Genomic DNA, 24,003 nt, shown 5'->3' with positions numbered 1-24,003 from the left:
TGTCGGATCGATCTTCTGAGCCGCTTAAGTTGCACTGCACCGAGTCCGTTGCTTTAGGCTTGGGAAATAGCCCCTGGTAGTCAGGGTAGTACCTGTCAGACCTTTAGTAACACGCGCTTTCACCCTTCAGGAGTTAGTTGCGTGCCACAGCGTCCGTAAACTGATATTTTAACCTAGGGACAGATGCCTCTTCCGTCATTGCTTCTACCGTTTAGGTGCATAGCGTGATGGAAGGCGAAGGGCAAGAGGAGGGAGTAATGTTGGTTGTGGTCTCACGGGGCCACAGCCAATGTGAACCCTCGTCCAAAAAAAAAAAAAAATCACCTCTTATGGTTCTTTTGACATATTTTTTCTTTGTTTTCAGAAATTGGCGAATTTTGTACCGAGCGAGCTTATCAACAAATTCTACTACACACCAAACACCACCCTGTCCGAAGCTATCATGGAAGATGTACGCAAAATTGTGTACAGCGTCGATGAAAGTATGGTTGTACAAATAGTTTGGTCAATTTTTTATGCGCCTAATTATTGCTTATATATGGTGTTATTTGCTTGTAGGACTTGAACCAGTTGCAACCGAACAGATGTTAAAATACGAAATTTGGAACAACGAACACATTTGTTTCGGCATCATCTTTTCTCATATTTCTCATGATGGTTTGCTTCGATACACAATACGTATGAAGAACAATAACTTTCAGACCGAAAAAACGTACTCGCGGGACGTTTTCAACGCATACAAGATACGCAATAACGAGTACATCCAAAGCGGATTTTTAGCTCTCCAGAATGCGATCGATCGTGCGTATCTACTGTACTTGGGGAGAACGATTTCCGGGGAAGATTTAAAGATGCCACATCCTACCTTGCACTATGGACATATTCCAGTGCTTGAAAGTCCTAACATAAAGGACTCAAAAAGTGCCTTCTATACGATCGTTTGGACCCTCGCATGTGCTACTTTTCAAAGTGTGTACCTGCTATTGCTGCCCTTAGTAGAAGAGCGAGCTAACGGTGTAAAGGAATACTTGAAAATAGTTTGTTCGCCTAGCTATTGGAATGAGGTGACACTATTCGTCATTTCTTTATTTCAATTTTTCATAGTTTTCTTGACAAGTGTGGTATACTGTTTATTCATTGATGTTTGGGAAACCAATCCTGCCCAGGTTGTCTATCTGATCTTACTCGGTCTACTGTATCTTATACATTTGATTGTATTCATCTTTTTTCTAAGCACCACCCTCGAATCGCCAACCTTTGCCGCCGCGGTGGCACCAGTTTGTTTGTTTTCCTCTGTCTTGGTTAGTTATATCTCCAAATCTATAACATTGCCACTTTGCATCTTTCCCGTGAATGGTTGGTTGACTGGTGGGCTTATATTTGTTTCATACAAATCCTCCGGTCATGTCTTTGGGGCACACGGTCTGTTCAATAACGAGTATCCCTCGCTTGAGGGGTATAGTTTGTTCAGCGTTTACCTGATGCAGCTTTGTGGCATTATTTTTTGGTTGTTTCTGTGGTTCTATGTTACGAACGTATTTCCTGGGCGGTATGGAACACCGAAGTCAAAAGGATTCTTTTTATCGAAAAACTACTGGCGTAGGCCACGTGGTACACTAACGGAGGACCGAGTGACCGAATGTTGCCATACATTGGATCAGTCGGTTGAAACAGAAATGGTTTCTGTGAATTCCATATGCTTGGAAGCGCCCATTCCGGATGGAGTTGTACAACAAGCAGTTGGTAAACAGGTGGAACCTCTGGTTCGAATAACAAAGTTAAATAAGGTTTACAAAGGTCGCTGGAAAACCGGGCGGGAAAAGGTAGCGGTGAAAGATTTTTCTCTTTCCATCTATTCAAATAGCATCACGGTATTAATTGGCCACAACGGTGCCGGAAAGACAACTACAATAAACATTATTACCGCAATAATGCCACGTACTTCCGGTTCCATAATTGTGGACGGAGAGCAAGATCCCGATCGGTACCGTCAGCAGATCGGGTTCTGTCCCCAGCACAACGTGTTTTACTCATTCCTCAACTGTCGAGAACACGTGGAATTTTTCGGTTGTTTAAGAGGTTTAAGTCTTGAGGACGCTCGAAAGGAGGCGGTGGATGTTATGAAAAAAGTAAATTTGATGGATAAAAGCGAAGCTTTTGTGCACACACTATCCGGCGGTATGAAACGGCGACTTACTTTGGCCAACGCCATCATAGGGAACACCAAACTGTTAATCCTCGATGAACCGACATCCGGGTTAGATCCGGAGTCTAGGCGCGATGTATGGGATCTGTTACTAAACCTACGCAAAGACCACACAATCCTGCTGACAACGCATTTTATGGAAGAGGCCGACATTCTCGGTGACTGGATTGCGATCATGGAGTACGGAGAGTTGATAGCGTTTGGAACCCCGTTATACCTGAAACAACGTTATGGCAAGGGTTACACACTGAAGCTGCTAAAAGGGCCCGAATTTGACGCCGATGGAATATGGAAATTAGTTCAGCAACACGTACCCAAGTCAACCGTACGAGAATCAGTAAAAGAAGTATTTTCTATTACGTTGCCTTATGAATCATTGAATCAGTACCCGGCGCTGTTAAATACATTGGAAACCAATCAGAAAGATCGAGGCATTGAAGCTATAAGCATGACGAATGCGTCGCTTGAGGAAGTGTTCTTAAAGTAAGTCTAAATTTAGTGTAAACAATTTTTTTTTTGTAGTCCAAACAGAATGTTTTGGTTGAGAAATATCTCCTAAAAGAGAGTAATTTCTTTTTTCACCTTCAGTTTACAAATCAACCTTATTGTTTAATATGTTAATAATGGTTCTATGAACTATATTTTTATTTTTTGCAAAATAAGCTTCTAATATTGTTTTTCTTGTTTATTGTAGCTCTAGCAAATCCAACAAAAGATTCCAGCATCATCCGGAAAGTGAAGATCGCGTCGATAGTCCCATCAGAATGCCACTAACTTCATCGACTACAGTTAAAAGGGCGTCCAACGTACTGTCACGTGCTTCATTAAACATAGGCTGGGCAATTTGGCGCAAAAAGGTTATCCATATGCAATGCAACAAGCACATTTACGGTGCGTTACTGCTGCTGCCTGTTATAGTCATGTTTATTTGCTGTATCGCCACCGGGCACACGGCAGGTGCTATGGATCTAGCCGCCGTAAGGCTTATCGGGACGAAAATTTGGAATGCACGTGGTGTAATAGCAATCAATTCCTTTTCCCCCCAAAATGGAGACACACAATCATTATTCCGTACCATTTTAAAGAACACAACGTTTGAGGGAGTAGATCTGGTGGTTCAGGAAAATATATCACTGATAGAATTGCTAAACAATGAAATTCGAAAGGATTACACGAAATACCGCGACGAAGTGGTAGTAGGAATTGATTGCAATCATACTAAGGATGGTTTAGACATGACAATACTACACAACAACAACCTCGTGCACAGTACCGGCATTGGACAAAGTATAGCGACCACAATACTGATGCGCTACTATTTCGGTCATCCCAGTGCGAATGTCGAAGTGCAGAACATTCCATCAACCCGCAAATTACTAATCGATTTTGCGACACCATACTACGTCACGGAGTTTGTATCAATCGGTAAATATCGCAAACGATACTTCTCGTCAGCAGGTTTTCTAAAAATAACGATTTCGGTTTTGTCCTCCTTCACATAGCGTACATGTTCTACATTTTATTATACTTGCAATTGCCTCTGCTAGAACATCAGACAGGTTTTCGACAATTACAAAACATCAATCGGTACGTGTACTGGACCAGCACGCATTTGTTTGACATTTTGCTACATACTGCGATAACCACGCTGGTGGTAGTTATGCTATTAATTACCGATCGTGGTAATGCTTTTTCGTCTTCTGCGTACATGCACATCTTTGCCGCGTTACTTTTGTATGGCGTGCAAGCCCTGCAGATAGTGTACATCATTAGCAAGTGTGTGGAACATGCGAATACGGCGATCACGATTATGAGCTTTTTAATGATCATTGGGGGTAAGAAAAGATCGGAAAAGATGCGAATTGGTTGTCCAATCGATACCGAGCAGACCAATAGAAATATTCATATTGCAATTTTTCTTCTTTATAGTTTGTGGTGTGGTGCTACTTTCGAGCGGATACGACGATATAATAAATAATTCTACTTTGATATTGCTACTGCACGTAGTTCCGGAGTTTGCCTTGAAGCATTCAATGCGCGTAATCTACGAAAATGAAAAACTCAACATCTATAAATCGCATTCTTTCAAAATCGAAGCTGACGACAATAAGCCACTATCCCTGGTAAAAATGTACGTCGCACCACTGGTTGTGGTACCAATACTGGTATTGATTTTAAACGAAGTCATAGAGCACATTTATCGGCGAGAGAATATTGCAAAATTCAAAAATTGTTCCATTCTCTGTTCGATGTTCAAAACTAACAAGTCGTGTCGAAGAAGCCGAACATCCAGGGAAATGGAACTACATGACGCTGCTGCAAATGATGAAACAGATAGTGTCTTTTTGAAGAACGTACAAGAGGAGTCTAAAACGGTGGACAAATTGCTGGAGAATACAACAAACGTGCGGGACCAGTACGCGATAGTGGTGAAAAAGTTGGAAAAGAAGTACATGGACGAACACAAGGCAGTGAAACAGATCAGCTTTGCGGTGAAGCGCGGGGAATGTTTCGGACTGCTCGGAATGAATGGTGCCGGAAAAACGACCGTGTTTCAGATGCTCTCCCGTAATCTGCCGATTTCGGATGGTCAGATCTACTTGCAACACTGTGAGGTGCAACAGACAAACCCGTTAGAATACCGGAAGCAGTACGGCTACTGTCCACAGATTGACATGTTGCTTGATTTTTTGACCGTGTACCAGACGATAGATTACTGCGCTTCGATTAAAAATATACAGCATAGAAAAAAGCACATTATTTACTGGCTGGCGGTGTTGGACATACTTGCATACAAAGATCATGCGATAGGCCAATGTTCCGGCGGAACTAAGCGCAAGGTAAACACGATTCTCGCACTGCTGGGTGGACCGCCGGTTGTGCTGCTCGACGAACCGACGACTGGTGTTGACCCAAAGTCTCGGCGGTTTCTTTGGAAATGTATCAAAAATATCCAGCAAGAAGATCAAACGATCCTGTTAACATCCCACAGCATGGAAGAGTGTGAGGAACTATGTAATCGGCTGTCCATTATGGTCGATGGAACACTTCGATGCATCGGTAGCATTCTGGAGCTAAAATCAAACCACGGGCAGGGTTACAACATACTAATCAAACTTAAAGACAAGTTGGATGATGCTGAAAATTATGAATCGCTTATTACGGAAATTAAGAGGCGATTAAACGCATCGCTAAAAGAAAAACATAAAGTACGTTACTTCAAGAATGTTTCATGCAATTACACATGAACATTTTTTCATGTGAGCAATAGTAATAACATATTATTACTATAGCAATAGTAATAAAAGTAATAATAATTTTCTTCATTTTGCAGGATATGTTGAAATTTGCAGTGAATCCTCCGGTCATGCTGTCTCAGTTATTTGAAAAAGTGAATCAACTCAAAGAAGCACACGACGAAACAATAGTAAGCTATTCAATTAATGAAACTTCTCTCGAGGACATCTTTAGTTCTGTAAAGGGTATCCTACCCAACTCCTACTCAATACGTCCGCGTCGTACAGAATGGTAACTTGTCGCCTAAATATCCAAGCTTGGTACACGGGGGAATCCACCTCCTTATATGGACGAATAGGCGGGAAGGCTGAATTGAGGGGGGGATTGGACTGGGAATGGGAAATGAAATTGGGAAAATCTCTGTTATTCCAGGTTCTGAGAAACATTCCGATAAAGTCATTATTTGTGAAAATATTGGGAGAAAAATAGAAAAAATTGCATTAATTTTGAAGGCTTGTAACTCCTAAAATATTGACCGGAATTTCACTTGAAGTACAGTTTTGGAAAGGTATATCATTATACTTTGAAATTGTTGACAGTTTAAGTAAAATAAACATGAATGTGATGAAATATTGCGCAATCACCAAAGTCCTGGTAAATTTACCAATTTTCCGTTCCTAATCTTACGCCATCACTAAAAATTGTAAAAGATTGTAATACGAGGGCGGACCCAAAAGTAACGGGAATCGGGTTTCAGGGAGAAGAGGGGGAAAGGAGATCGGGTTCAATATATTTTTTTAAAATCTTAACATGTTCTTGATCAGTATGCAAAGTTTAGTTTCTTTTAGTACTTTGAGATTTTTACTTTGAGTTTACAGAACGAGGTTGGCCTCAGTTCCACTTGGCCATCTCACAAAATCGCCGAAAAAACTAAAACCGTTTCACTGAAAAAAAATCTCAAAGACTAGCGGATGCACTCACAGAAACTAAACTGTGCATACTGATCCAGAACATGTTACAATTTAAAAAAATATTGAACCCGATCCCCTTTCCCCCACTTCTCCCTACAACCCGATTCCCGTTACTTTTGGGTCCGCCCTCGTATGAAACATACCCTCTTATAGTCTAGAATGTTTTGTAATAATAAATGATAATTTTTTACGCCTAAGCGCACCCTTTACCTTTTTTCGAAATAAGTATGAGAAACTTGAAGTTTATCACCTACTATGCGTCTCCATCATGCAATACACTGGAGGAAACAAGAACAGCACCACCCTGTTTTTTGCCAATATTTTTTATATTTCGTTAAAATAGAAGCTTTTTTGAGTTTTTTACGTTACTACAATCAGTTTCACAACTTTCCAGTGAATTACGATCGTATTCATGTGGGCTAATAACGTTGAAATAAAATATTTCATGAAAACAGGGAGGAAATAAAAATAGCACCACTTTGGGTTTTTGTTCAGCAATTGAAGATATTTCAAAAACTAATAATTTTAAATGAGTTTTTACGATATAAGTAGTTAGTATGGAACCTAAACTAAAGTAATTACATTTTATTAGTCGTGTGTTATTTGATTTTCCAAGCCATTTAGAAGACATGGGTCAGGAACAGCATCGCTTCGTTAAAATTAAGCTAAACATCAAAACTGACCATGGTACAGCCCTCTGTTCCCTGAAAATCGGTCTAAAAACCTTCCGATTACATATCATAGCAGTAGGGTTGATGAAACATTCCGGTAACGACGGCCACAAGGACCAACGCGGAATTAAAACCCAGCTTACGGAGATGGATATGCGTATAATTTATAAATAAGGAACAAACCCGGGACGAGTGATTCGAAATCATGCAGAATTCAACTTAAGGTGCCAATAAGACATTTGCAGCAAATTACGTTGAGCGGGGAAAACTACAAGTAGCCACAAAGATTCCGCAAGCTCAACATGACAGAGCGACATGCATTGAAACGGTTCAAATTCGCTTTAAGGTATACTTGTTGCAGCGACGCCTGAAAGAAAGTTCTTTTCTGGCTAAATAAAGTTCACTCTTGGTTTCCTACAGTGACAATAGTTTTAGCTAGATCTTCAACAAGAACCTGGTGTTAAAATGAGCCGGAACGTTGGTGGTGTTAAACCATTGATATGGGGAGCTCTCTCACTGCAACGAAAGCTTACCTTGCCATGCATCTGACTGACAATGAAGTTTGATGTACTAGAAACAGGATTAATTGAACAAAATTAAACTTTGATGAGCTTAGACTTCGTTTTACAATAAAAATATACCAGATTCCATGAGTTGATGTTAACTACAGGTTGGATTCCTGGTATAAGAATGGAGCTATCAAGATGGCCAGCAGGCTCTTTGTATCCTTATCTCATAAAAAACTTTTGGCCTATTTATGGTCATCGTGGTTGTCTTCAAATGTAAAACAATGAAGCAACAATTAGGTGCTAATGCTTCGTGAATGCTGGGAGCGCCATGTGCAGAACTCTCTGAAAAAATGTATTTTGTACCTCCACATCACCGCGTATTGAAGGGATTTTTTTTTTTGTAAAATATAAACTATTTATTTTATAAATAGATAAGGTGTACAAACAAAACTTTCTTATACTCTATAATCACAAATACAGTGCACACTTAAGGACATTTACATCGATCGCAGCATCATTGTTTCCAATGATGTGGATGATGTAGTTTGCAAACAAACGAAGGACAACCTTCCGCTGCGCAATGCTTATATTCCCAAGCACTGGGAATCGGAGACACTCGAAGGACGACTGACACCCTGGAGCTTCATTCCTGATGCACTGCTGCAGCAGGTCCCAGGCGGCAATAACGCGAGTGCAGGAGGTGAACATGTGTTCCAGGGTGTCACACTCAACACAGAACATGCAGGAAGCCGAAGGCGTGCGTCCCATACGCATAAGCAGCTCTCCGTGCGGGATCTTGCCATTCGCAAGCAAATATAAGGTGGATCTTTGCTCCGCTGTTAGTTTGCTTCGGTGGATGTTGTTCCACACCTTTTTAGAGGTTGCCTTCGGATGGGACTGAATCTTGGCTGGGGGTAGTCTGTTCACTTGCAACCTGCGGAGGGCCTTGGTGGATAGCTGTGTTTTTACCGTACATGGAGTGTACGCCAGTTGCTGGACAACACTGCGAAGGCACGGATACGTAGACGGTATCAATGTAATATCTGGGGGGTTTCCCGCACACAAGATGTGTTGGGCTCCAAATGAGAGGCTCTGATGTTCTGCAACATAGCGGTTTGTGAGTAGGGCTGCTGTCATCACGGCTGGGATGTGTAGGTTTAAGCCACCACGGTCTCGTGGCAGGGCCAGCTGCTGGAGCGAGACACGTATACCCCCAGATCCGTTCCAGAGGAGAGACCCGATCAAACTTGTCACCTTGGCTATGTCCATTGCGCGAGGGCCACAGACTGACGCAACAAACCATAGCTTAGGGAGCAAGAATGAGTTGAGCAGCGTTACCTTTTGCAGCAGGTTTAGATCTCTCACCCTGTGCAGCCATACCAACTGACGAAAGTGATTGATAACAGTATCCCAATTGTGGCCCGCTGTTTCCCGGATACTGTTAGAGAACAGAATTCCAAGTAAACGGAGCCGTTCTACGGTGTGCAGCCATGGCAGGTTGATTCTGTTCTCGGTTGTCACCATTCCGATGTCCAGAGCCGTGGTTTTAAGGACGTTTAACCTCGCTCCAGAAGTGACTCCAAAGGCCTCAATTGCTGCTCTCACCCGCTCGATTGTGGAAGGGGAAGTACTCACCACGGAGACGTCGTCAGCATACGCGTTGATCAGGTCGTCCTGATCGCAGCATATATCTTCGAGTCTCTTGATGAGGGGGTGAAGGTAGAGGATGAACAGGTGCATTGACAAGGGATCTCCTTGTCGCACGGAACGTTGGATGGGAAAGGCAGGTGATAGGGATCCATTTACAATGACACGGGACGAAGATTGCTCACCAATTTTCCTCAAAAGCCGCACTAGTGCGGGATTAAACCCTAACGAATCCATCGTTCCAAACAGGAAGCCCCTGTCAACACGGTCAAACGCCTGCGAGAGATCGAAAGAGACGAGTTTTGCACACTTCTTCTTCCGTTTGAGTTCGAATATTCTCTCCTTAACAGAGAGCACAGCTTGGAAGATATTGCAGGGTTTATTGCTACACTTCTGCGACGGTGAAATGATTTGCCACCTAGCAATAATCTTCTCGAGCCGCTGCTTCAGAATTCTGGAAAGCAGCTTGTAGTCAGTGTTAAGCAGAGAGATCGGACGGTACGAAGATAGTGTGCACCCATCTCCCCTTTTCCTCGCAAGCACTATGACCCCATCGACAAAGGCCGCCGGGAAACGACCGTTGAGAGCATCGTTGAGAATCAATATGATTTCTCTCCAAATTATCCCAAACGTTCGCTGATAAAATTCAATCGGAATTCCATCCGGCCCAGGAGACTTTCGAGGTTTCGATTTTTCAATTGCATGAAGGACATCACCGTAGGTGATCTCATCCATGCAATCGTTGTTGATTTCGCAATCTTCGGGGATTACACGATGACAGGCAAAAGTATCGTCAACGTTTGTTGTCTCGTCGGTGTATAACTCCCTGTAGTACGTATGTATATAGTCTGCCAGTTGTTTTGGAGAGTCCAAAACAACGTTGTTGTCACACGTAAGTCTGGTGATCACGGTGCGCTCCCGCCTTCGTTTCTCAAGCTGAAAGGTGGAGAGGTTTTCCCCACACACCCTTGTTTCGTTAATCCTTGTAAAGTCCTCGGAGAAACGCCTCTGAAGGAGTAGCATTTCTCCTTTTATACGGTTGATATTGACCAACTCGATCGGATTGGAAAGATACCGACCGTATGAGGACTCTAACTTCGCATAGAGAATATTATGCTGCAAGCGGAACATGGAGTATTTTTCATTCGTTTTCCATCGGAAGAACGATTTTATTTTTGGTTTGGCGAAATGAATCCACCATTCCATCCAGGAGCCAAAGCTCCTTCGCTGTTTTGTCCAATAGTTCCACTTACATCTAAACTCCTCCATGTTTTCGGCTGTCAAGATATGTGGCCGAAGTTGCCAGTATCCATTTTGCCGCATGCGAGGTATGTTTGGAAGGCAGATGCGCACCGTGAGCGCCTTATGGTCCGAGAAAGACAATACGTGCATGTCTGTTGCACGTAGTTGATCCTTCATGTCCTTAGAGACGTAGCAGCGATCGATGCGAGAGCCCGAACCACGTGTGATGTGAGAGAACTCTACAAAGTTTCCTTTGAGAGCCTCCCAGCTGTCACACAACTGCATACTGTCAACAAAGTTTTGCAAAGTGAGACTCGTATTCCCCATACCCGTGGCGTCCTTGGACTTCAGCACGCAGTTGAAATCCCCTGCAAGGATGACCGGTCCCGGTGCATTCCGCAGGTAGTACGCCAACGAGCGGTTGAAAAAGAGTTCCCGCTCAGCTCTGTTTTGACTTCCCGAAGGAGCGTAAATGTTGCATAGCGTGGAAGAATTCTCAAGCCGGACGCAGATTAGTCGTGAGTCCAAGCTACGCTCGACGTGAGAAAATTTTAGGTTCACCCGCAAGGCGATCGCTGTACCTCTCCTTGTGTGGTCAATGTTTGTTACAACATTGTACCCAGGGAGCACTAAGTCTTTGACAGAAACTTCTTGTAGGAAGATTATGTCTGTGTCAAGAGTGCGTATGAAAGTTCGTAGTGCATCTAGTTTGGTGGAATTGGATATCGCATTGATGTTTATCGATGCGATCGTCACTGATGTCATCAACTCATCCATTTCCACCAAACTACTGTGCGTCCACTTCCATTACCCCAGTCGGTTTCGCTGCCGTGGTATTGGTCTTTTTGGGAGGACGACCTGGCTTACGCTTGATCGGTTCCTCCCCAGACTTGCACGACACGTCGCTGTCCGTCTGTTCGTCCGTCTTTCTCTTACCTGCCACTGTTTGCCAGGAAAGGGATGAAGGTGTAGCGGAAGGTGAAGGGACACGAGGGGCTTTGAACGTCGATGAGGCATCGGCGTCCACCTGAAGTCCGGCGTTGTCCATCTTGGTGCTGGTCGATGCTGCCGGTACGGTCAACGCACTTGCCCGGATGAAAGATGCTACTGCCGGGACGGTCCGTGTACTAGCCGCAACGCTAGTGGCCTGCATCGGGATGATCGTTGCTGGTGCGCCTATTGTCAGGCTCGAAGCACCGGCCGGTGCGCTCGCCGCGACGGTCGATGTGCTCGCCGCGACGGTCGATGTGCTCGTCGGGACTGTCGGTGCGCGGACGGCCGGTGCGCTCTCCGGGTCGGTCGATGCGGGCGCCGGGATGATCGGTGTGCTCGATGGGATGAGCATTGTGCTTGCCGGAACGGTCGGTGTGCTCACCGGGTCGGTCGGTGCACGGACGGTTTGTGTGCTCGCCCGGGGGACTGTTGCTGGAGCAGGGTTTTCGGTGCCATTCTGCACCGCTGAGGCATACGACAGCCTCTCGTTGACGCTCGTCTTCTGAGCCACCAGTTTCCTGCCTTGGGTGCAGGTCATCCCATGGTGTGCAGCAAGACGGCATGTTCGACACGTTTGCTGCTGTCCCCGGTATGTTACCAGCGTCTCTTCCCCTCCAATCGAGACGTATGACGGCACCGGCTTAGACAAGACCGCTGTGACGTAGCGGTATCCGTCAGGGATTCCGGCACACGGGTATGGCTTCGCCCATACTCCGGCTCGGATTGACCGGACTTCTCCGTAGCGAGCAAAGAAATCCGTAATGCATCTGTCCGTGATGTCCTCGGACAGGTCGTGGATTTTGATGACCACGGAATTGTCGACCATTACGATCGGGATCGGGAATTTCTTCCCGTCGCATTCGAGAGAATGCTTGCCGTCGTTCTCCTCGACGGTTCTTAGAGCAAGGCTCTGGTCCTTCACTCGGATGTGAAGGAAGTGGGATGCCGGCTTCGTCCGGATTGAAACGATTGAAGAGCTGCTTAGACCCAGCTTGGTCATGGCGAGGGTTGTGGCCTCCATCAAGGACGGCCTTTTGGGGAGCTTCGAGAAATCCACCCGCAGGGTGCTTCTCGAAGCAGCCATGATGTGGCTTGCTTTTGCACTTTTTTTTTTTAACACTCTGTTTTGGTAAAAGTGCGTCCGATCGCAACGAGTCTCGGAGAGGAACTGCGGGTTAGATACAAATACTCTTATATTTACTAATAAAATCATTAAATTATATTTTAATTGAGGGTTTGTTAAAATATCTTCAATTGTTGAACAAAAAACCAAAGTGGTGCTATTTTTATTTCCTCCCTGTTTTCATGACTTATTTTGTTTTAATGTTATTAGCCCACATGAATGCGATCGTAATCCACTGAAAAGTTGTGAAACTGATTGTAGTAACGTAAAAAACTCGAAAAAGCTCTTATTTTAACGAATTATAAAAAATATTGGCAAAAAACAAGGTGGTGCTGTTCTTGTTTCCTCCAGTGTACCTAATTCGGGGTCCACACTGCAGCGCAACGTCCCGTTTCTAAAGTATCCCAGTTTCGGCAGAACAATCGCGCAAGCCAAGCGCGACAGAGGTAGGAGAGTATGTGGAAATATGCATCACATTGAGCCGCGAACTCGGCTAACATTTTTTATTGAATTTTGAGGTAGTAATGCATGATATTTGTTTAGCTACGTATTTTATGCACCCTGAGTGAGTTGTACGCTCCTACATTTGAAATTCACTGAGAAAACAAACTTAAACAAACAACGACGATATTTTGGCCCGCCGTAGGAAGTATATATTTCCACACCATCTCCTACTTGTTGAAGAGCAGGTTACTTACGTTTCGGCACCTGAAAAAACTTTGGTAAAAATATCAATTAAAACGGAGTTTGATAACTGAATTACATTTGTGAAGCCTAAAAATAAGTAGTACAACGAAAAATCCGATGTTTCGTGAAGAATATTGCTCGTTTTGTTCGCGTTTGTGTTTAGGTTTGTTTACGTTCTGTCCAGCTGTCGGTTTGTTTACGTTTCTACACTAGCGCAATTTGTGCGACATTTTTTTTTGTATGGAGTTCGGCCGCCTGTCAGGCGACGTCTCGTTTCGTGACGGGACGTCGCGCTGTAGTGTGGACCCCGAGTAACGAGAAATTTCGGTAGTATTCGATAGCTAACAATTGAGGGTATTATGACTAGGGGTCCACACTACAGCGCGACGTCCCGTCCCGAAACGCGACGTCGCCTGACAGGCGGCTGAACTCCATATAAAAAAAATGTCGCACAAATCGCGCTAGACGATGCCTAGCTCGGGGCCCACACTACAGCGCGACGTCCTGTCACGAAACGATACAAAAAAATTTCGTACAAATCCCGCTAGTATAGAAACAGCGAAAAACGCGACGTCGCGCTAGCTCTTGTCAAATGTCAATTCGAAACGAAAACAAACCGACAGCTGGACAAAACGTAAACAAAGCGAAACACAAACGCGAACAAAACGAGCAATATTCTTCACGAAACATCGGATTTTTCGTTGTACTACTTATTTTTAGGCTTCACAAATGTAATTCAGTTATCAAACTCCGTTTTAATTGATATTTTTACCAAAGTTTTTTCAGGTGCCGAAACGTAAACAAACTGCTCTTCACCAAGTAGGAGATGACGGAAAAAAATATACCTCATACGGTGGGGCAAAATATCGTCGATGTTTTTTTTAGGTTGTTTTCTCAGTGAATTTCAGATGTAGAAGCGCCAAACTCACTCAGCGTGCATAAAATATGTAGTTAAACAAATATCATGCATTACTGTTCATCTCCACATAGCGAACTCATAGGAAACTCTGGTGAAACTCCTGTCAAACTTGTATGGAGTTTCGAGTTTCCCGAGTTCGCTAAGTGGACTCGCATTTGTTTCGGTCTTCTTCGCTTCTTCTTAATCCGTCAGTTATTAAACGTCAGAACGAGGGGCTTTGCTAGTGCTGTCAAGAGTTTCCTACCAGTTTCCTACGAGTTTCCCAGCTGTTGCGGGAACTGAGTTCGACAGTTCGTCGGAGGAGAGTTCGCTATGTGGAGATGAACAGTTACTACCTCAAAATTCAATGAAAAAATTTAGCCGAATTTGCGACACAATGTGATACATATTTCCACATACTCTCCTACCTCTGTCGCGCTTGGCTTGCGCGATTGTTCTGCCGAAACTGGGCTACTTTTGAAACGGGACGTTGCGCTGTAGTGTGGACCCCGTGTATCATAATACCCTCAATTGTTAGCTGGGTTGATTATGTGTCGGCGAGGAAAGTTCCTTTGCTCGCTGGGTTTTTGCATACCCGGTTGACAGAAATTTAAATTGTTGCTGGTACTATGTAGTTCCAGCAAGAATTCCAGCAATCTGCCATGGAAAAACTTCCCGCTAAGCAGCTCGAAATATCGTCCTCAAAACCTCCTCCGCGCGAACAAACGTCCTCCATTTTTGTATGGGGATGAAACAAAAGGAGAACGTTTTTCGAGCAATCGTCCTCCTTGTCCTCCTCACCATACAAAACTGCTCGATGTTTGTGTCATGGAGGACGTTTTTGAGGACGATTTGCTCGAAATCGCCTAGCGGGTTGTTGTAACTACATGACAGCTGCAAAAAATTTGAATTTTTGTCAACCGGGTAGTATGCTGCCACCTTACTTTTTATCGATCTTGGCTATGGCCTAAAGGCCTTGCAGACATGAACTATGCCTGCCAAGGTAATACCAAAACAAATACTTGACAACCTCTATTCTTCTGTCAAAATAGCTTGTCTTGGCATTGCTCATGTGCGAAGTATCACCGAAAGTTGTCGACAAGTTGTCGACGACAACATTCTTTTACAATTTGTTCTATACTCATTTTTTCTCTGAAAAATAAACAACAACAGTTGTGTTTGAATGCGAATGGTTGTTTACGCTTGGTAGACTGGTTTGTTTACCTTCTGTACTAAGTAACATTAAATTGTCGAATGTTGGCGAGGTTGCAACCAAAATTTGGTTGAGCAAGATTTGGTTGCAAATTTTTCCGAAAGATGGCGATACCATAGAATCTGCATATTGGCAGTGAAAGTTGGCGCCAACATTGGCAATGTGTGCAAGAGCTTTAAGGGCATGATTATACACAAACATGGCGGATCGAGTCGTGCTATACGTATACCGACGCCTATTGTGCTTCTAAAATATAAATTTTAAGCGAGGTTCTCAGTCAAGTGTTCAAAATAAAATAGTTGTGAAACCCAGAGAAATGAGGACAGCGCAACATTTCATTAAAAAATGTCGTACTGAAAAAAAACGGCACAAGTTTCGGAACATCGTCATTACCTTTATACCGCTCATTGTGCTTATATTCATATTGAATTCTACCCAGAAAAAACAAACAATAGGCCGAGATGAGAGCGTATACGGCGAAGAAGTAAGTTTATATCTTATATATATATTAATCGAAATCTTGGTTCATGGTTATCATGCAATCCATGTAATTTTATACATCAGCTAATCGCTTTAGTTCGTCGTAGGACGAGACCCGCTGCTGACTATCAGTTTTCGCATAGTGATGTGTGTAAATTAGTGATGTGCAAACTGAGTCAGAGTGAGTGAGTGAGCCAATTCATCGCAATGAATGAACTGATTCAATTCATCAAGATGATTTATTCTGGCTCATTACAGGGTTTCGATCCATATCATGGTAGAGAGAACATTTTTAAAGCACAGGGGATTTTTTCAACCGGTTGAGAGAACTTTGCAATCATATAGGGGAATGTGTCAGACAGCCAGGGGAATCATGCAAACCCAACGGGGAGCTTTGCAACCGGTTAGGCTGGTGTCAGTGCTTTACCGCGTTAAGTTTCGACAGCCCAAAATGTATGGGATTTGACAGCTGCAAGCTGTCGCACGATTTTATCGTACGATAAAATCAAAATCGTTTGATTTTATCGGATGGATGCATCTGGTTTTATCTGTCAACAAAGCTGGATTTTATAAACTCGGAGAAATATAATATATTATTCTCTATATAATATAGAATAGAAAAAAAATTTAATCTTAGAATTTGTAAAATTACAGAAAAATTGGCGGACCTGACATCCGACTAAACATCGTGCGACAAAGCACTGACACCAGCCTTAGGGGAGCAAGCTGTCAACCCCCCAAAAGTTCTCGTTTGTTGTAATTTGTTTGTTTACTTTGATCCACCCCTGTACGTCCACGCAAGAAAATTAAATTAATTGCTGTGTATTTTTACTGGTCTATTAATTTAATTAAAACTTGTGTCTTCGATTTATGCATCAACTAGTTTACCTTCGTTTGTCATGCAACGAATTTAGTACGATAGATGTGGAGAACCTCGCATCGAATATACCACATTAACTTGTCACTTTGCGTTTGGCTCAGCGGATCGATTGTTTGACCGAACCGTTCGTAACATGTCGAAAAAAGCTGAAAACTCGGGGAATATTGTTTTAGTCTAGTTGAAACCAATTTATACGTTTTTAAAATATTAAATTATCTAAAGTCATTCCTTTCAACAAAAACGTTGAGTTTTGTGAAGTTAGCAGCTCGCTCCTCTTACCGGTTGCAAAGCTCCCTGGTAGATTTGCACGATTTCCCTAGCTGTCTAAAACATTCCCCTATATGATTGCAAAGCTCTCTCAACCGGTTGAAAATATCCCCTATGCTTTTAAAATGTTCTCTCTATCCATTATATGGATCGAAACCCTGTAATGATTCGGCTCAGTGAGAATGTATTGACTCTGGAAGAGTGAATTGGCTCAGGAATAGTGCATTGGTTCCCTTAGAATGATTTGACTATTTTGCGAGCTCAAAACTCCACATTTTTTCGATGAATAATCAGTGATTACCAGGTCAATTCAGTTAATCAGTAATTATCCATCGAAAAACTGCGTAATTTCAGCTCGCGTAATAGTCAATTCACTCTCCCAAAGCCAATTCACTCTTCCTGAGCCAATTCACTCTCCATGAGCCAATCCACTCTCCCTGAGCCAATTCACTCTCCTAGAGTCAATTCATTCTCACTGAGGCAATACATTCTCACTGAGCCGAATCATTCTCACAGTGTCAATTCATACTGAGTGAATAAAAGAATTGACTCTCTATTATAACTCACTCACTCTGAATTGAATCACGTTACTGAATCGTTATTCTCATGACTAGTGTAAACGTCTATAAAAAGCACGGTCTGGGTATTTCCGAGAAAGATTTGTGATATTCTTATCTTAATGCATGATCATGTTTGATTTTTTGTGTTTTTTTGAATAGCAGTTTTCTGGGTAAAATCCTAAATGAGGTCGCCCTGCCGAAATCACTCTCGTGGCTACACCATTTGCGAGAGGAGGTACCTAAAAGTTGTGTGAACCGTTTGGATTGGATGTCTCGATTATGATTATACTGGACGAGATGTACAACATGAACTCCCACACGTATTATTTGCATGAGTTTATGAAAATTTGGCTACGCAATCATCAACATAACAAACTCATTTGGATATTAACCGTTTTTGTGTGGTGCAGACCTAGGCTAAACACATGCAAGAATTTTATTGGCCAGTTTCATGGCGGCACATCACCATGGATTCTATTGACATTTTTTCTTCTTTGCTTTTAGGAATTGGCGAATTTTTTACCTAGCGAGCTTATCAACAAATTCTACTATACGCCAAATACCAGCCTAACAAAAACTATCATGGAAGATGTACGTCAAATTTTATACATCGTCGAAGAAAGTATGCTGATAAAATTGGTTTGCTCGATTTTTATACGTCTAATTTTTGATCATGATTCATGATGTGCTTACAGGAGTTGAACCAGTTGCAACCGAACAGTTGTTGGAGTATAAAGTTCTGGACAACGAACACATTTGTTTCGGCATCATCTTTTCGAATATTTCCCATGATGATTTGCTTCGATACACAATACGTATGAAAAACAATAACTTTCAGACCGAACAAACATACTCGCGGGACGTTTTCAACGCATACAAGATACGCAATAACGAGTACATCCAGAGCGGATTTTTAGCTCTCCAGAATGCGATCGATCGGGCGTATACATTTTACTTGGAGAAAGCGAGTCACGGCGACGATTTAAAGATGCCACATGCTTCCTTGCACTATGGACACATTCCAGTGGTGGAAAGTCCTAACATAAAGGACTCAAACAGTGCCTTCTATACAGTCGTTTGGACACTCGCATGTGGTACTTTTCAAAGTGTGTACCTACTATTGCTGCCCTTATTAGAAGAGCGAGCTAACGGTGCAAAGGAATACTTGAAAATAGTTTGTTCGGCTAGCTATTGGAATGAGGTGACACTATTCAGCATTTCTTTAATTCATTTTTTCATAGTTTTCTTGATAAGTGTGGTATACTGTTTATTCATTGATGTTTGGGAAACCAACCCTGCCCAGGTTGTCTGGCTGATCTTACTCGGCCTATTGTATCTTATACATTTGATTGTATTCATCTTTTTTCTAAGCACTACCCTCGAATCGTCAACCATTGCCGCAGCGGTGGCACCCGTTTGTTTGTTTTCCTCTGTCTTGGTTAGTTATATCTTCAAATCCCTAACATTGCCACTTTGCATCTTTCCCGTGAATGGTTGGCTGACTGGTGGGCTTATATTTGTTTCATACAAATCCTCCGGTCATGTCTTTGAGGCACACGATCTGTTCAATAGTGCGTATCCTACGTTTGAAAGTTATAGTTTGTTCAGCGTTTACCTGATGCAGCTTTGTGGCATTATTTTTTGGCTGTTTCTGTGGTTCTATGTTACGAACGTATTTCCTGGGCGGTATGGAACACCGAAGTCAAAAGGATTCTGTTTATCGAAAAACTACTGGCTTAGGGCACGTGGTACACTAATGGGCAACCGAGTAATGGCCGAAAGTCGCCGTACAGTGGATCAGTCAGTTGACCAAGAAATGGTTCCTGTTGATTCCATGTGCTTGGATACACCCATTCCGGATGGAGTTGAACAACAAGCAGTTGGTAAACAGGTGAAACCTCTGGTTCGAATAACAAAGTTAAATAAGGTTTACAAAAGACGCTGGAACACCGGGCGGGAAAAGGTAGCGGTGAAAGATTTTTCTCTTTCCATCTATTCAAATAGCATCACGGTATTACTTGGCCACAACGGTGCCGGAAAGACGACTACAATGAACATTATTACCGGTATGGTCCCACGTACTTCCGGTTCTATAATTGTGGACGGAGAGCAAGCTCCCGATCGGTACCGGCAGCAGATCGGGTTCTGTCCCCAGCACAACGTGTTTTACTCATTCCTCAACTGTCGAGAACACGTGGAATTTTTCGGTTGTTTAAGAGGTTTAAGTCTTGAGGACGCTCGAAAGGAGGCGGTGGATGTTATGAAAAAAGTAAATTTGATGGATAAAAGCGAAGCTTTTGTCCACACACTATCCGGCGGAATGAAAAGGCGACTTTCTTTGGCCAACGCCATCATAGGGAACACCAAACTGTTAATCCTCGATGAACCGACATCCGGGTTAGATCCGGAGTCTAGGCGCGACATATGGGATCTGTTGCTGAAGCTGCGCAGAGATCACACAATCCTACTGACAACGCATTTTATGGAAGAGGCCGACATTCTCGGTGACTGGATTGCGATCATGGAGTACGGAGAGTTGGTAGCGTTTGGAACCCCGTTATTCCTGAAACAACGTTATGGCAAGGGTTACACACTGAAGCTGCTAAAAGGGCCCGAATTTGACGCCGATGGAATATGGAAATTAGTTCAGCAACACGTACCCAAGTCAACCGTACGAGAATCAGTAAAAGAAGTATTTTCTATTACGTTGCCTTATGAATCATTGAATCAGTACCCGGCGCTGTTAAATACATTGGAAACCAATCAGAAAGATCGAGGCATTGAAGCTATAAGCATGACGAATGCGTCGCTTGAGGAAGTGTTCTTAAAGTAAGTCTAAATTTAGTGTAAACAATTTTTTTTTTTGTAGTCCAAACAGAATGTTTTGGTTGAGAAATATCTCCTAAAAGAGAGTAATTTCTTTTTTCACCTTCAGTTTACAAATCAACCTTATTGTTTAATATGTTAATAATGGTTCTATGAACTATATTTTTATTTTTTGCAAAATAAGCTTCTAATATTGTTTTTCTTGTTTATTGTAGCTCTAGCAAATCCAACAAAAGATTCCAGCATCATCCGGAAAGTGAAGATCGCGTCGATAGTCCCATCAGAATGCCACTAACTTCATCGACTACAGTTAAAAGGGCGTCCAACGTACTGTCACGTGCTTCATTAAACATAGGCTGGGCCATTTGGCGCAAAAAGGTTATCCATATGCAATGCAACAAGCACATTTACGGTGCGTTACTGCTGCTGCCTGTTATAGTCATGTTTATTTGCTGTATCGCCACCGGGCACACGGCAGGTGCTATGGATCTAGCCGCCGTAAGCCTTATCGCAACGAAAATTTCGAATGCACGTGGTGTAATAGCAATCAATTCCTTTTCCCTCCAAAATGGAGACAACACACAATCATTATTCCGTACCATTTTAAAGAATACAACGTTTGAGGGAGTAGATCTGGTGGTTCAGGAAAATATATCACTGATAGAGTTGCTAAACAATGAAATTCGAAAGGATTACACGAAATACCGCGACGAAGTGGTAGTAGGAATTGAGTGCAATCATACCAAGGATGGTTTAGACATGACAATACTACACAACAACAACCTCGTGCACAGTACCGGTATTGGACAAAGTATAGCGACCACAATACTGATGCGCTACTATTTCGGTCATCCCAGTGCGAATGTCGAAGTGCAGAACATTCCATCAACCCGCAAATTACTAATCGATGTTGCGACACCATACTACGTCACGGAGCTTGTTTCAATCGGTAAATATCGCAAACGATGCTCCTCGTGAGCATGTTTTCTAAAAATAACGGTTTTGGTTTTGTCCTCCCTCACATAGCGTACATGTTCTACATTTTATTATACTTGCAATTGCCTCTGCTAGAACATCAGACAGGTTTTCGACAGTTACAAAACATTAACCGGTATGTATACTGGACCAGCACTTATTTATTTGACATTTTGCTGCATACTGCGATAACCACGCTGGTGGTGGTTTTGCCATTAATTACCGATCGCGGAAATGTTTTTTCGTCGTCTGCGTATATGCACATCTTTGCCGCGTTACTTTTGTATGGCGTGCAAGCCCTGCTGGTAGTGTACATCATAAGCAAGTGTGTGGAACATGCGAATACGGCGATCACGATCATGAGCTATTTAATGATCATTGGGGGTAAGAATATCGGGAAAGATGCGAATTGGCTGTCCAATCGATACCGAGCTGACCAATAGAAACGTTAATATTGCAATTTTTCTTCTTAACAGTTTGTGGTGTGGTGCTGCTTTCGAGCGGATACGACGATATACAAAATAATTCTACTTTGATATTGCTACTGCACATAATTCCGGAGTTTGCCTTGAAGCATTCAATGCACGTAATCTACGAAAATGAAAAACTCATAGTCTATGAATCGCGCTCCTCCAAAATCGAAGCTGACGACAATAAGCCACTATCCCTGGTAAAACTGTACGTCGCACCACTGGTTGTGGTACCAATACTGGTATTGATTTTAAACGAAGTCATTGAGCACATTTATCGGCGAGAGAATATTTCAAAGTTCAAAAATTGTTCCGTCTTCTGTTTGATGTTTAAAACTAAAAAATCGTGTCGAAAAAGCCGAACATCCAGTTTAGCGAAACTACAAGACGCTGCTGAAAATATGGATGAAACTGATAGTGTTTTTTTGAAGAACGTACAAGAGGAGTCAAACACAGTGGACAAATTGCTGGAGAATACAACAAACGTGCGGGACCAGTACGCGATAGTGGTGAAAAAGTTGGAAAAGGAGTACATGGACGAACACAAGGCAGTGAAACAGATCAGCTTCGCGGTGAAGCGTGGGGAATGTTTCGGACTGCTCGGAATGAATGGTGCCGGAAAGACGACCGTGTTTCAGATGCTCTCCCGTAATCTGCCGATTTCGGATGGTCAGATCTACTTGCAACATTGTGAGGTGCAACAGGCAAACCCGTTAGAATACCGGGAGCAGTACGGCTACTGTCCGCAGATTGACATGTTGCTTGATTTTTTGACCGTGTACCAGACGATAGATTACTGCGCTTCGATTAAAAATATACAGGATAGAGAAAAGCACATTATTTACTGGCTGACGGTGTTGGACATACTTGCATATAAAGATCATGCGGTGGGAGAGTGTTCCGGCGGAACTAAGCGCAAGGTAAACACGATTCTCGCACTGCTGGGTGGACCGTCGGTTGTGCTGCTCGACGAACCGACGACTGGTGTTGATCCAAAGTCTCGACGGTTTCTTTGGAAGTGTATCAAAGACATTCAGCGAGAAGATCAAACGATCCTGTTAACGTCCCACAGCATGGAAGAGTGTGAGGAACTATGTAATCGGCTGTCCATTATGGTCGATGGAACACTTCGATGCATCGGTAGCATTCTGGAGCTAAAATCAAACCACGGGCAGGGTTACAACATACTAATCAAACTTAAAGACACGTTGGTTATGGATGATGCTGAAAATTATGAATCGCTTATTGCGGAAATTAAGAAGCGATTGAACGCATCGCTAAAAGAAGAACATGAAGTACGTTACTTGAACAATTTTTCATTCAACTCACACATGAACATTCAGTCATGTGTATCATAATGTGAGCAAGTGTAATAATGTTTCTTCATTTTGCAGGATATGTTGAAATTTGCCGTTAATCCTCCGGTCATGCTGTCTCAATTATTTGAAAAAGTGAATCAACTCAAAGAAGCGCACGACGAAGCAATAGCAAGCTATTCAATCAACGAAACTTCGCTCGAGGACATTTTTATGAAATTTCGCGCAAAAGCAAATGAAAGTAACCCTTGAACAGCAGTTTTATTTAAAAAAAGCATGAATTTTCAGCAACGTTTATAAAACTAAGAGGGTTGTGTAGTTCCTGTGCAAACTCTTAATCAGAGTACTCTCGAAAATAGTGAGGCTAAGCGAAAAACGTATGAAAACAGTTCACAAATTGCTTATCCCAAAGAACAGGATATTGTGGCAATCCAAAACCACATTCAAAATTGTTTTTAAAATTTTTCTGATGCATAATTTCCGAGAATCGGTATCATGTTTGACTAAGTTTAATCGGTCAATTTGTCTCTCGTTTTTGAAACGCAAGAACTTCGTCGTATTTGAAGATATTTTGTATTGTGTCAACAGCTGCTGTTTAATGCATCTGTATACTGTCTTTGTTTTTTGTATGTTGATGCACGAGTTTCAACCAATGCTACTAATCTTGTGGTTAGTTAGTTAATATATAATTGATGCTTTTTCGAGCTACAATCATAAAACGCGTTGCAAACATCCCTAATGAAAATGAGGAAATAGCAGGAAAGCACGTATTTATTGTATTGTTTTGTGTGTGAGGATCAGTATTCAAATAAAACAAAGCGATTTTTTAATA

The 24,003-nt window shown here is 42.6% G+C and overlaps 1 protein-coding gene across 1 annotated transcript; it reads left to right on the top strand.

Moving 5' to 3' along the window:
* Positions 1–1,676: 1,676 nt before the first annotated feature.
* On the top strand, positions 1,677–24,003 carry LOC131259380 (phospholipid-transporting ATPase ABCA3-like). Its single transcript, XM_058260864.1, has 14 exons — positions 1,677–2,689; positions 2,901–3,631; positions 3,709–4,041; positions 4,136–4,371; positions 4,474–5,415; positions 5,541–5,734; positions 11,670–11,880; positions 15,663–15,881; positions 18,089–18,206; positions 18,280–20,413; positions 20,626–21,359; positions 21,437–21,769; positions 21,862–23,150; positions 23,250–24,003. The coding sequence occupies exons 1-14, from the start codon at positions 1,677–1,679 to the stop codon at positions 23,421–23,423; spliced, it is 8,661 nt and encodes a 2,886-aa protein (XP_058116847.1). The 3' UTR covers positions 23,424–24,003.

This window comes from Anopheles coustani, chromosome 3 (genome assembly GCF_943734705.1).
Source record: "Anopheles coustani chromosome 3, idAnoCousDA_361_x.2, whole genome shotgun sequence".
NCBI classification, from domain to species: Eukaryota; Metazoa; Arthropoda; class Insecta; order Diptera; family Culicidae; genus Anopheles; species Anopheles coustani.
Note: the sequence above shows the minus strand (reverse complement) of the source record. Positions and strands in the feature narration are given on the sequence as shown.